Source organism: Ictalurus furcatus, chromosome 19, assembly GCF_023375685.1.
Source record: "Ictalurus furcatus strain D&B chromosome 19, Billie_1.0, whole genome shotgun sequence".
NCBI lineage: Eukaryota > Metazoa > Chordata > Actinopteri > Siluriformes > Ictaluridae > Ictalurus > Ictalurus furcatus.
Window position 1 is genome coordinate 10,798,146 of NC_071273.1, and position 15,218 is coordinate 10,813,363.

Consider the following 15,218-nt stretch of genomic DNA (forward strand, 5'->3'; position numbering starts at 1 on the left):
TATAATAAAATAAAATAATAATGATAATAATAATAATAATAATAATAATAATAATAATGAGGGATAATAAAAACTGCATTTTGTTATTTTATTTAGTTCTGCCCTGAATAAGCTATTTCACAAAAAAGATGTTTTATATCTTTATATAAGATCCACAATATACAATAATGACTGAATTTACACAAATGAACCAATTCAAAAGTATACACACGCTCGATTCTTAACACTGTGTGTTGTTACCTGGATGATCAGCGACTGTGTTTATGTTTTGTGATAGTCGTTCATGAGTCCCTTGTTTGTCCTGAGCAGTTAAACTGCCCACTGTTCTTCAGAAAAATCCTCCAGGTCCTGCATGTTCTTTACTCTTCCAGCATCTTCTGCATACTTTGACCCCCTTTCCAGCAGTGACTATATGATGTTTAGATCCATCCTTTCACACTGAGGACCATTTATGGAACTCGTACACAACTACTACAAAAGGTGCAAACATTCACTGATGCTCAAGAAGGCAACACAATACATTAAGAGCCAGGGGGGTGTAAACTTTTGAACAGGTTGGTCAGTGTAAATTGTTATTATTTTGTTTAAAGATCAGATTTTTTTCCCTGTTTATGTACTGCCCTTCATAAGCTACATAACATGTTTCCCAGAAGAAAAAATAATAACAATTTGCAACTACTCAACTGTAGGTGTAGCATTAATTGCTGCATTAATAATGATAGAAGTAGAAGGTCCTCACAAAAATAGTTAGACAAATGTGTGTGTGTGTGTGTGTGTGTGTGTGTTGGTGTGGGGCAGGGTGTGTGAAGGCAGCTATAATGAAGACAAAGAATATAAATTTACCCAGAGGAGAGAAGCATAAATTGTTTATCTGAGCTGGACTGCAATTTAAAATGTGCGAACACACACACACACACACACACACACAGGTCGCCCTCTTGTCAATTGATTGATCTGAGATCGGAGCAGTGCAGCTGTGTGTCTCTATACAAAAGATGTATTCCTCTCTGCCTTTGAAGTGCATAATAGATACACACACACACACACACACACACACACACACACACACATACACACATGCAAAAACAGGGTGAATAAATGGTATAGTCTGAGCTTTTCCGACCCTTGCTGTTGAACGATACAGGTGTGTGAATGTCTTGCATCTTCGAAGGTCTGTTGGAGGCTCATTATGCTAATGTATTCAAATGTATTCTCATTTACCCTGTGTGTGTGTGTGTGTGTGTGTGTGTGCGTGCATGTTTATATATCTTGGTGGGGACCACATTTTCCCACAAAGTTGGAATATCTCAAATTTGGCTGGTCTCCACACAAAAACTTTATAAAAGCAGCTTTTATTTTAAAAAATGAATAATAAGAATAAAATGTTTTTGCTTTGGTTACAGAGTTTAAGCTTAGCGTTAATTAGCTTCATTAATAGTTATGACAATGGAAGGTGTGTGTGTGTGTGTGTGCGCGTGTGAGAATATCTTGGAGACTGTATTAATGTTTCTCTACAGCAGTGGTTCTCAAACGTTTTCAGCGTGAGCCCCCACCCCCCACCCCCCGTAGGGTGCATCCCTATGTCGAATTTTTTTTTCCCACACTAGGCTCTTCTGTATGAACTTTCTCGGATAAGAGACTGCGTCCTCTATCTAAAAACCTCACCACTTTCAATAGTCTTATCTATTATAAAACAAATTCTAATGAATTTCAATAGTTTTATCAGTGTGTGGCTAACAGGACTATACACTAGTATATGAACATATGTCTCTGCTTGGCGTGTGTCTTAGTATGCTGCATATAATTGATGTCCTAGAATTGGCTTTGAGACAAAATTTCTCTGAGACAGGCTATGTTTGTCTCAGCAGGGTGTGTTTTATCAATCAAGGAGTAAAACAGGACAGGACAGTCTTGTTCATTTAAAGCACGGTCACTCCGGACCTTCTTTACTGAGGTGGAGTCCTGTGTGATGTGATTTTGAAAGGGAAAACTTTGATTCAGTTAGACGAACAATATTAAGAAGATATTAGGGCTGCAATTACCATTATTTTCGTAATCGACTAATCGGCCGATTAATTTTTGGATTAATCAGATGGAGGGGAAAACATTTCAATACAATTTTTTGGTTTATTTAAAGTAAAATCCACGAACTGAGTGTTCCAAATACAAATTTCAGACTAAAACTTTACATGAGCTGCAGTGACCATTGGCAACTAATTGTGGGTGTGTCCACTGACATAACATCATTAAGAAAAACTTAACTTTATGCAAATTTGGAGCAATTTGGCGCAGGGACGACCAACAGGAGTGAAGACGTGATCCGTGATTCGCCATTCTGTCTGCGAGTCTGAATCGTTTCGTAGAAACTTTTAAAAGGTTCTCGTGTTTTTTTTCTGTGAGTGAGAAAATGAATGTAAAATTAGAACGTGCATCTTATTATCCGTGCTAATTGCGAGACATTCACGGTCAACAATTAACCTTAAGCCTTTAACCGTAGGAACCAAAAGTCCTTTGGACACCCTATTTCTCTCTGTCTCTCTCTCTCTCTCGCTCTCTCTCTCGCTCTCCCTCTGTCTCTCTCTCGCGCTCTCTCTCTTGCTCTCTCTCACACACACACACGCAATTTTTTTGTTCTCCTGCAGTGAGAGATGGAGTGTTTGCTCAGTGAGATTGAATTATGACTTATTTGTTTCTGCTGAAGCGTCACAGCCGATTAGAGCAGCCATTAGCTTTGTTAGCTCAGCACCCATGGCCAATTACTCAATAGTCACAGGTGAAGTGTATGTGTGTGTGTGTGTGTGTCTGTGTGTGTGTGTGGGCGGGGTTGGGCGGGGTGGGGCGGGGGGGGGGGGTTGTTGTCTTCATCTCTTCATTTGGACAAATCTTTGGTCCCCATAAGGGAAATGTGCTGAGACATATAGGGGTCTGTAAGTTACTGTTACTTTTCTGTGTGTGTGTGTGTGTAGTATTTTGGCCATTGAAAGAATTACACTGTTGCCAGACAGGAATTAGTCTATGTTTAATTCTGCCAGTTCTCTCGCCCTCTCTCTCGCCCATGCCCTCTCTCTCTCTCCCTCCCTCTCTGTCTCTCTCTCTCCCTCGCCCTCTCTCTCTCTCTCTCTCTCTCTCTCTCATATGCGGTGTGTGTGGGTGGATAACTGGGCCTGTCAGATTCCCTCTGTAGCAGACATCAGCGATAATATCTGATCCGAGTCAGTAAACTCAGTCTGGATTTAGGACGTGGCCGATCGTTAGTGTCTGTGGTAATTAGTGGCCATTTTGACTGAACAGCAGAGATTTTCTAACAATCCTGAAATTAACACAGACTTTTTATAGCACTGTGTATAGTCACAGTGTGATCAGTGATATGTGTGTGTGTGTGTGTGTGTGTGTGTGTCTGAAAACGCAGATGCCCAGATAGTACAGTTTGGCCATGATTTATGCGATGGTCTGGCACATGCAGCCTGCCTGTGTCCTTAGCTTTGATCTCAGATTGGACAGAAATCCAACTTTGCATATTATGTACACACACACACAAGCACACACAAACACACACACACACACACACACACAGGCACACTCATGCCCATACACACTCACACACACACACACATATACACACACGCGAGCGTATCCATGCGCGCACACACACACACACACACACATGCACATAAACACTTGAGTGTTTGAAGGTATACATCTATCACTGTTCTGCATAATAGAATCTTAATAGGTTGTTTAAACACAAACACACGCTCTCTGTTTCTACATTCAGTACAAAAGTAAAAAACAGGACACATACAGAGTTCTCTCACTTCGTCTCCCTCACAATCCCTCTATCTCTCCTGTTTTTCCTTCTGGGTTCAACAGTGAGACTTTTCCTTCAGTCAGCAATCATTCTAATGTTCTCTCTCTCTCTCTCTCTTTTTCCAGGATGCTGTTTTGTCACATTCTACACACGGAAAGCCGCTCTTGAGGCCCAGAACGCCCTGCACAACATCAAAACCTTAACTGGGGTGAGCACTTGTTACCTCCTGCTTTTATTTGTGACTGAAAGATGACAATAATGATGTACATGATTTACATGATGATGATGATAATGGTGAAGTGAATTTGGTCAGTAAGCTTGATGCATCGTTATATTGTTGGGAAGGTGCTTTAGCACTCTGTGGGAATTTATAATGTGTAATTAACAGAAGGGAATTGTAATACTTGTGAGTCAGAGGCAGTCGGACATCGGACTCATCCGAGATACATAGTGTTAATAGCAAGATCAATTTCTATTGGAATTACGTCCGTTAGGAGAAAATAACTGGAAAAAAACACTGAGCAACTCATGCAATGCTAATATGGAGACGTTTAGTACGTTTACTTGGACAACAATAATCCAATATTAACCCGATAAGACGATACTCTGATTAAGAAACTAGCATGTAAACAGCCATTATTGATGACCTTAATCCGACTAAAGTCATACTCAAAGTAAACACAAATGGAATTGAGACATGTGGAGTATTCCTATTTAAGTCGCATTATCGACGTGCATTACAGACACCTGTACACACCTTAATCACATTATTAACATTGTGTGGGAGTTTTCACCGCGTTTTGTGACAGGACACGTACACACACGGCAGTGCTCAACCGTTTGATGGCAAACAGAGAGCACGGCTGTGTCCGAAACCGCGTACTTACCTGCTATATAGTAGGTGAAATACACGTATAACAGCTGCTGTATAGTAGGTAAGTAAGTCCGGTTTGGGACGCAGCCCACGGATTCAAGCAGTCGTCTATTTGCACGTATAACATGACAAATAATTAACAGCACTTGAAACTTTCGTAAAATTAAAAATGAAACACCCAAAACTGTATACGGTACCATAATGAAGACGAACTGTATGTCGATACGTGAAATTCTGGAGGGAACGTCGGACGGCGTGGCGTGGGGACGTAATGACATGTGACATCAGTTTATCTATGTTCTATAACATGTAAAACCTGAACATGAAAGGAATATTCTAAAAGCGACTCATGTAAACACCTTAAACACAATATTATCTTATTCAGAATAAGATCAATAATTAGATTACTGCTGTCCATGTAAACATAGTCAGTGACAGCTATGAAAGCTAAATTGTGGAAAAAGCTAAACAACACTGCTCCGTTTATTATGTGAGGAATAAATCTTAAAATGGCATGATGTTATTTAAGCAATACCACATGAGCAGGAGAGTGGTTCAACTGCATATCGGATATTCAGTATTACCGCATGATTGTGAGAGCGATATTGCTTTTATACATGAGTTCTCTAAACAAGAAATTAATATTGAGGAAGTGACATTTTGAACACAATATGGCCAAATGTTCAGTTTATTTTTGCTTCTCTTGCGGAAATAGATCCCGAAGAAACTAAACTCACTGTATAGCATGTCACCTGGCTTGCTAGCTAGCTCAGATTGATTTGTACACGCGCGTTAAAGGTGCTTCCGGTAAAAATTGGCGTCTTCCTTTTCATTTACATCTGATGAGCTTTCATACAATATTTTAAGCCAAAAGTTGTATTCCTGAAAAGTCGATAACTCTGCTGTACTGTTTCAGATTAGGAAGTGGGAATTTTACAAGGAGAAGACACGGACGAGCAGAGTGATACACACAGTGAAATGTCCCAGTGCGGTTATTAGTGATATAGGCACTCTTGGAACGCTGCTCGACCAATCAAATTATGAACTTGGAATAACTGTTATTTAAAACACTAAACAATGGGGGTAGTGTGGTGAATCCTGTCTCAAAGCAGAGTTACTGTTATCACAGCAGAGATACTGTTTTATTCCTCTAGTGCTAACTTTAAAATAAAAAAATTAAAGAACAAGACATTTTTTAAATCTTTTTATAGTGGCATTGAATGTCGTGCAACATCCACAAAACAAGTTAGTTCCTGTTATTGCTTACAGTTTGTTAAAACAGCTATAAAGGGTCGTTCTCTTTATAGCTAGCCTCTCTTTTTCTACCTCTTGAAGTTATTAAGACATAAAATGCAATGGGTCATGTTACTGAGGAAACTGTAAAGCTTTCGATCTTGAAGGCTTTCCTGTGTTGGGAAACTTAAAACGTGCAGTTTTACGGTTGACGGGTACAAAGTGCTGACACTGGACACTGGCTCGTTGTAAAAATGATGTTTCCTCAAATAACACCTCACCAGATAGTAGTCTAATGAGCTGTAAAATCAATCAACACCTTCTGACCAATCAGAACCAAGCATTCAAAATCCCTGTGGTATAAGAGGTCAGTACTAGAAATCGATAGGAAATGTTTGATGTGTAAAGAGTTAAAAGTTTGGTCCAGACTTTTCGCTTTAATGGCATGTGTGTACCACTGTTTAGTTGTATTTTAGTGTGTTTAGAATGTCACATCAGACAGTTTCACTGACACAAGCACATTATACTGTATCTTTATGTTCTGGATAATGATAGGTGATACAGTGTGGGTGTGTTCGGCACCTAGGTAGTGGGGTTAAGGTAATATGTACGTCATAGCGGTGGGTAAGACAAATGTTTGGATGAGGAAGAAGTGGTTTGAATATAATCTTTGGACGACCCTGTTGTTGGTGAGAATATTTTTATTTTGTTTGACCTGATTGATTTAGGTTTTCTACTTGGATTAATAAAAGTATGCATGCTTAAAAGACATTTACGTGTGGACTTGAAGTGCGTTTCAAAAGAAGAACCACTGATTCCTCATTCCACGACCTAACACGAAAGGCCGCTACAGTATCACCTTGATTCAGGATGAGTCAAGCCAAATCAATAAAACAGGCAAGTTAAACTAGATACACATGAACTGCAACTTTGGAGATTAAGGAAAAGGGAAACCAAGGGGAACCTCTTGGCCAAATGCTCAATTTCATGTTCTTACTCGGGGAATGTGCCAAAAAAAAAAAATCCTTAAACTGTTCTTTGGAAGACTAACCATTTTAGGGTTTAGGGATTCTACTTGGAACCATTTCTGGAAAAGAAACCATGGTATATAAGGTACTATATGCTAGAGGGACACTACAATAAAAAAAAAATAAAAGCATTTAGAGTGCTTGATGAAGTGTGTAGACCATATACAGTCCAGTCACTTTTTAGGTGCAAAGTATGATGTCATGCTCAGTTAAGCTTGTATGTTTCTAAGGAGGCAGCGGATATCTCTGATCTCAGATGAGCCTCTGTGTGCTGTACACTTCCTGCTCGAGTCTTTAGATAATCTCAGCTTACAGGGCAGCTTAGAAACAGAACACGTCAACAAGGTCGATGGCTTTGTAGATATTGTTATGACTGTAAATTGTTCGTCATTCGGTGCGACTGATATGTTTGTGAGCTTAATGTGTTGTTTTCTAATCATTTTGGTCAAAAGGAGACTTTTAAGGACTTCTAAAGGTCTGATGATTAAATCCTATCCAACAGACATCAATCCATTAACTTAAACCAAAACACACTTTAGAGCAATCAGCTAATTGTGTATCCCAGTTTGTGGAACTCAATGAAGTGGTCTTCATTAGCATCATGCTGAAAATCTCTTTCTACCCTCTCTATACTAATCAGTGGACACTCAGAGTGCCCCGAGTGTGTGTGTGTGTGTGTGAGGGTGTGTCCACTCTTGTTCTTGACTCTAAGCTAAGGAAGCACAAGAGCTAATCTAGGGCATGTCCTTAAGAGTGCCCTCCATATACTAGTGCCATCTTTTTTTTCTCTCTCTTTCATTACCTGTACCTCACTACTCTTCCCCCTTTCTTCATAAATGTAGAAGAAGAATACGCTTGATTTTGTGAGAACACTTCAATGGCAGTAACTGTGTGCGTACGGTTTTTGTTCTTGCCTTTCGTTCATTGGCCCGTATTCATCAAACGTCTTTCAAAACAAGCAAACTGTTTCACGTCTGATGCATCGAAACAAGCACCGATTTCAACTCCGCTGATGAATCCGCATCCGCCGTGTGGGAGCTAGACTGCACCCACTTATATGCATGCCATATGAATATTCCATCCCATTTAACATTCTCATTACCTGCAACAAGCCCTGAATTTTATGAATATTATATGCATACCGTTAACAGGAAACACTTTCAGTTCACAGGTCATTGACTTGAAGGTTGCAACGGTTTATTTTCTCATCACTTATATGAAGCGCCCACTTTTACAATCAGTTGCTTATAATTAACATGAAGCACACACCATTTACCGTTATATTGTATGTCTATGATTCATGTAGAATACATTTCAATTTACCAGAATGTAATCTTTAATCTGTAATCTTGGGGTGTGTGTATATGATGCTGTATGCCACAGCATATGACTCTAAGTAGCTTATGGGCTCTGGAGTGGCGCAACAGAAACGCGTTCACCCTGTGTTCTAGAGATCATGAGTTCCAGTCCTGACGATGCCACAGCCCTCTGCAGCTGGGTGTCTGAGACAGCAAAATTGACTGTGCTTTCAGGGCGGAAGAGATGGCATATTGTCTCTTCTCTGTCAATCACAGTGACACTAGCCAGTTGCAGGCATTTCTGAGATCATGTACAGTTCTGAAACTATTGGAACAGCAAGGCCAGTTCATTTGTTTGTGCTATACACCAAAGACATTTGGGTTTGAATATGGCTATGAGAGCTTTTATTTCCTGGTATTTACATCTAGATGTGTTGAATGACATAATACATGGAACCTTTTTGTATCAGACCATATAATTTCAGGTAAGCAAAATTATAGGAACAGATGAACTTGAAGTAAATTAAAGTAAATACTGTAACACTTAATATTTGGTTGCTTATCCCTTGCTTGCAATAACTACATCATGACTATGTCTCACTGACATCACCAAACTGTTGGTTTCTTCTTTCGTGATGCTTTTTCAGGGGTTTCTCCCTACAATCTCCTCTTCAGGAGGTGAAATGCTGCCCAACTTGGTTAAGGTCTAGTGATTGACTTGGCCAGTCTAAAATCTTCCACTGTTCCCCCAGACAAAGTGTTCCTGGTAACTCCTGAATTCATTCTGCTGCTACCATCATGAGTTACATCATCAGTAAAGATTAGTGACCCTGTTCCAGAAGCAGTCATGCCAGCCCAAGCCATGACATTAGCTTGTATGTTTTGGATCGTGAGCTTTCTATCTCCACACTTTGGCCTTTCCGTCACTTTGGTAGAGGTTAATTTTGGTTCCAGAACTTTTGTGGATCATCTCTGTATTTCTTTGTGAATTCCAATCTGGCTTTCTGATTCTTAATGCTGATGAGTGGGTTGCATCTTGTGGTATAGCCTCTATATTTCTGCTCTCAAAGTCTTCTTCAAACGGTCAATTGTTATACCTTCAGCCCTGCCCTGTGGAGATTGTTGGTGATGCCACTGACTGTTGTTTTTGGGTTTTTCTTCACAGCTCTCAATGTTTCTGTCTTCAGCTGTTGTTGTTTTCCTTGGCCGACCCATTTGGTGTCTGTTGCTCAGTACAACAGTGGTTTCTTTCTTTTTCAGGACATTCTAAATTGTTGTATTGGCTATGCCCAACGTTTGTGCAATGGCTGTAATAGATTTTCCCTCTTTTTCTCAGCTTCAAAATGGCTTACTTTTCTCCCATACACAGCTCTCCGGTCTTCATGTTGGTTTACCCTTTTTAACAACAAACGCAGTCTTCACAGGTGAAACTGAGAGCTAAAACCAAGAGTACGTGTTCAGCGCTATTTATTGTTTATATAATCGATCTAACAGGACACACCTGGGTAACAAGAAATACCTGTCAGTCACATGTTGCAACATTTTTCAATATTAACCTACATATTGGGTTGTCTGATACAAAATGTGCTATGTTCTATGTAATTTAATGCATCTACATATAAATAGCAGGAAATAAAAGCTGAAATTCTAAACTCTCTTCTCATATTCATTTTTGATTTCAAACCCAAATGTCTTCAGTCTACAGCAAAAACAAATTAACTGGCCTTGCCATTCCAATAGTTTCGTTGGGGACTGTATGTGGAAGAGGGCAGATAGCATCTACACATCCTTGTCATATCCACATAGCATGCACCACACACACACACACACACACACACACACACACACACACACACACACAGCTGTCTATCACAACCGTGAATTGTTTTGTGTGTGTGTGTGTGTGTGTGTGTGAGAGAGAGAGAGAGAGAGAGAGAGAGAGAGAGATGGTAGGTGATGAAGAGACACTTCCAGGGAATGTAGAGGTGTGTGTGTGTTTGTTAGACAGGATGAAGTCAAATTCTGACACCAGATCAAAGGCAAAGAAGGGGGGCTGCGGGGGGGGGGATGAAGGTAGTACAGTAATATGTTTTTGGATCAAATGAGAGGAGTGGAGCAGATCACAAGTGGAGGGGCATCATCTCATAATGAGTCTGTAATGTATGAGATGAGTTGAGACATAAGGGGGAAAGATGAAAGAAAGGTTGAGGAAGGAAGCAGGGGATACTGGAAGGGAGGAAAGAAGAAAGGAAGGAAGTAAAAAAAGGAAACAAGAGTGGAAGGATGGCTCAAAGGAACAAAGGAAAGAAGAAGAAATAAATGTTATGTAATCAATATAAGGTAATAAAGGGAAGGAAAGAATGGAGAAGAGGAAGATGAATGAAGCATGTTAAAGAGGAAGGAGAGAAGAAAGAAAAAAGAAAGTGGGCACGGTGGAAGAATGGTAGAAAGGGAGGAAAGAATAATGAGAGAGGAATGGATGAAGAATAGAGGATGGAACAAGGAAAGCACTAGACACAAGAAAGTAAAAAAAAAAAAACAAGGAAGGAAGGAAGAAGCAAGAAAACAGGAATGAATGAAAGAAAAAAGAAAGAGAAAGAAAGAGAAAGAAAAGGAGCAGTGGAGGAATAAGGAAAAGGGGAATGCACAAACGCATACGAATTGATTATTACTGGTCCTCATCAAGGGTCATTGACATGAATTGAGAAGTCATTGACATGAAAAGGGGTGTGTGTGTGTGTGTGTGTGTGTGTGTGTGTGTGTGGACCATGCCTCTTGTTGTAGTGTAGTGTGTTCTGTGGTTGTGTGCTGTGTGTAACCAGTGTTTGTCCTGTCTTACAGATGCACCATCCCATTCAGATGAAGCCTGCAGACAGTGAGAAGTCAAATGGTGAGTGTCTGAATGTGTGTGTGTGTGTGTGTGTGTGTGTGTGTGTGTGTTTAGGTTCTAATGTTAGCACTGTAATTGTTTTTCCCCTAATAAGACCTGTCTGCTGAAAAGACACACACATACACATGCACACACACGTGCACACACACACACACACACACACACACACACACACACACACACACACACACTGTCCTGTTCCCCTTTTTCCACACTTGCTTATCACACTTTTCTTCTGTCCTTCCACCTTCTTCTTTTCTTCTTTTTCATTCTCAGCGGTGGAGGACAGGAAGTTGTTTATCGGCATGGTGTCAAAGAAGTGTAACGAGAACGATATCCGGGTCATGTTCTCTTCCTTTGGTCAGATTGAGGAGTGTCGCATCCTGAGAGGGCCAGACGGACTTAGCCGAGGTAACCCACACACAAACACACACTCGCACCCACACACGTGCACATACACACATGCACACACACAAAGTTGGTCCATGGGTTCTATAACTGATAATATAGCAATTGACATTGGCATCATTATAGCGTTCGCTTACTATTTGCTCATTTCTGATTAGTTTGATGATAGTTTGGTTAAGCTAGCAGCCAGAAGATTTTCAGGAACTGCCACCTGGACTATTTGGAGTGTGTTGCTTTGAAGCCAGACTAGTTAGGATCTTGGAGGTCAGTCCAGACTGATAACCTTTGCTGTTTTGAAGACAATTGGGATATGATATGACCAGATGTTATGGAGTCATTAACAAAGAAGAGAATAGGAGGCCTTTATTTGTCACATATACATTACAGCACAGTGAAATTATTTTCTTCGTCTATCCCAGCTTGTTAGGAAGCAGGGGTCAGAGTTCAGGGTCAGCCAAGATACGGTACCCCTGGAGCAGAGAGGGTTAAGGGCCATGCTCAAGGGCCCAACAGTGGGAGCTTAGTGGTGCTAGGGCTTGAACCCCTGATCGTCTGAGCAGTAAGCCTGCGCTCACCCCAAAAAAAATAAAATTCCGCCTTGAACGAAGGCTTTGCAGGTTCCTCTGAGATGGAAGTGATGAATGGGGGAAGACTCAGGGTGATTTTAAAAAGGCTTTGGACCAACATCCTCTATTGAAGATGTGCCTGCTGCTTGAAAGCAAAGCTTCACATCTTTATGAGGCGTAAAATGGATATCTGAACTTGACTGTAGCTAGAGAACATTCTGATTCTGATTTGTGACAAGTTTTCAATTCAAACCTCTCTATAGCCTAAGGACATTTTCATCCAGAACACCCAAACTAACAGCACCAGAACCCAGATTGACTACAGACTGAGAAATATAAAATCTAACATTCCTAACGATAGCACCTGTTACCATAGCAACATCATCAGATCATCTGGAAACAAAACAATTCATCATTGGATTAATAAATGCACCCTAAAAAAAAAAGACAACTTACCGTCACATAATATGCCCATTTGTTAGAGTTTTAACACTAGCTGCACTGAACTACGGCCGTACGTATCAATAGTCTAAATCATTATTTATTATATTTGTGACTTTCATTAGATGTATTACATTAGATGCATCTGTAATCAAAGAAAATAATTTCCATCTAGTCATAAATAAGTATTTTCTGTGGGCTGGTATATGATACAGATTTCAGAGCCCTGAGTTTTAGCTGACAGCTGATACAAATCCAGTACCCATGCTCTTACAGTAATTAGGCTGATGTTCTCTAAGCCTCTTTTTCTAAGTTAAGCGAGCCATTACATGCATGATGGTGGCAATTTGTCTTCTGTGCTGTGTCAGGCAACATCACGCACATTCACAGCATAAATACATCAGTTGATTAGAATGGCTCCAGTGTTCTCTAGCTCGATTTGACACAGACATTATCACATCTGTGTATTCATATTTGCTAGTGTTTGATTGTATTGTTTCAGTCAGTGCAAAGAAGCTGAAAAACACAGTACACAGACTGAGCAGGAATAAAATTATTCTGGTGAAAATGCTAGTTTACTTTAAGTGTCGAGGACATTTGGGAGATTATTTGGTTGAACTTCAACCATGCTCCAAGTTCATGAAGTGTGAGCCAAGGGAAAAAAGGAAGGATGGAGGAGTTGTTCATTAGTAAGCAGTGCTCACACTTGAGTTTTAATGTCATTTGGAGAAAAAAAATCAAACTAGCTAGCTATTATTAGCTGTTCACTTCTTACGTCTTGGTTACACATGTAACCCTGTTCCCTGAGAAGGGAACGAGACATTGTGTGAGCGTCACACTATGGGAAGCGCCCTTGTGCGTGACCGGTATCTGAAGTCTGTGTGAAATCATACCTATTTATAGGCCTGCCGTGGTCAGGTGACGTGGCAATTACGCATGTCGCATGACTATAAAAACGGCACCTGTGAACCACGTCCTCAGCCTCTATTATCTGAAGCAAAGACGGAAATTCACAGGCATGCCCCAGTATGACAAAGCTACATAACGTCTGGTTCCCTTCTCAGGGAACATGGGTATATGCGTAACCCAGACTTGCCCTTTCAAAGGAACGTTGCGTGAGCTTCATGCTGTGGGAATGTGAATACAATTAAGGGCAAAGTCAAACATCTTGAACCTGTATGTCCGAAGAGTACGTTTCAGATGGTGCAGATCTAAAATTGGCCTCATACACCCATCTTTTTTGCGGACCTTTGTCCAAGAGAGATCTTCCTGCACTAACCTTGGGCTCTGCTCTGTGCTGACTACTGTGATGAACACACCTCTGAACTGGACCCGGTAACCCTTTTCTATGGTGAACAGAACCCATGGAGACACATTTGGCAGTAGTTTCCATTCTGCCAGATGGTCTTTTAGTGACGTTAAACTCTTCCACATTATGTTGGAGGGAACGCATCAGATTTTCATTCCCTTGTGACAGAGAAGACAGAAGACCAGAAAAGACTGAAAACCTAGGATGACATTGGCTAGGGGAGGCCCTACAGTAATACTGGGGCTAAATGCCCTAACAACCTCATGTCCCCTGATACTTCTCTCTGCTGCCCATCAGGACTGCTCCTTCTTTGTCTGTTTGGCCTTTATGATCATTCTCAGATCAGGCCTACTAGCAGGCTGCGACTGTGTCTGCCCAGTCCCCCGGGCTCTCCATAGGTGGAGGTGGGCCGTCACACTCACCTTCTGTGCCTCCCTCGCACTAGTGGGCACGATGGGGAAGGAACTGGCTGAACACCACGTTTTGCTGTTTCGCCTTGTAAAACCTGTCAGTGATAGCGTTAACTGCGCTGCCAAACAGGCTGGAAGGTTCAACGCGGCATCCAGCAGGGAGACCTTATCCTTATCCCCCATCCCTGAGAGGTTGAGCCATGGGTGCCTTGTCGCCGCACCCAAGCTACCCATTGACAGGCCATTTTTCTTGGTTGCCCAGAGAGACAAGTCCGTGGCGCGGCAAAGCTCCGCCACTTCCTCGCGCCCAATTCCCTCCCCGTAGTTGAGCTCACACAACAGGTCTGCTTGGTAGGCCTGCAAAACTACCATTGTATGCAGTGACCCACAGGCTAGACCTGCTACCACCTAGGCTTGGCAACCAACGACGAGGTGGCCTTACATGGCTTAGGTGGCAAAGCCGCCCCACCTAAATTTCCTGCCGTTGATGCAGAGAGGTAGCTTGCAAGTGCCTACTCCACCTTTGGCATCGCTAAATACCCATGCTGCTCATTCACTATAATGGCCAAATAATCCGACATCACGGGGTTATAAACCCGGCTAGTATATGGTTTTCTCCAAAAGCACAATGTTTCATCATGTACTACTGGCAAAAAAGGGGAGTTTTCTGAGGTGTGAGGGAGATTTATTTTCACTAGGGAGGCTTGTCCAGCCTGCTATGAGCTTCTTTCTCTTCCCCAGGCTAAATTAAGTTTTTCTACCAGCTCTTTATATGCTTGAGTGCTGCGCTCTGTTTTTGGTGCAGTGGCTCCCCCGTCTGGCTCCTCGGAGTCAGAGAGGGTGGGTTGGCTTTCCATACCGGAAGGAGGAGTCGTGACACGAGCTCCAAAATCAGGCGGAGAGCCCGACCCGGAAGACAGAGCAAGAGATAGAGCAGCGCTCGTCTCCGGCTC

General features: G+C 41.5%; 1 protein-coding gene across 12 annotated transcripts in view; it reads left to right on the top strand.

Annotated features, from left to right (window-relative positions):
• The window catches only part of celf2 (cugbp, Elav-like family member 2), a 177,652-nt gene that overhangs the window by 117,274 nt on the left and 45,160 nt on the right, over positions 1 to 15,218 (top strand). For all 12 annotated transcript variants that reach the window (XM_053650243.1, XM_053650245.1, XM_053650244.1 and 9 more), the window contains 3 exons: positions 3,934 to 4,016; positions 11,083 to 11,131; positions 11,408 to 11,542. In XM_053650243.1, the coding sequence (XP_053506218.1) occupies positions 3,934 to 4,016; positions 11,083 to 11,131; positions 11,408 to 11,542 (267 nt within the window). The remainder of the gene's footprint in view (positions 1 to 3,933; positions 4,017 to 11,082; positions 11,132 to 11,407; positions 11,543 to 15,218) is intronic.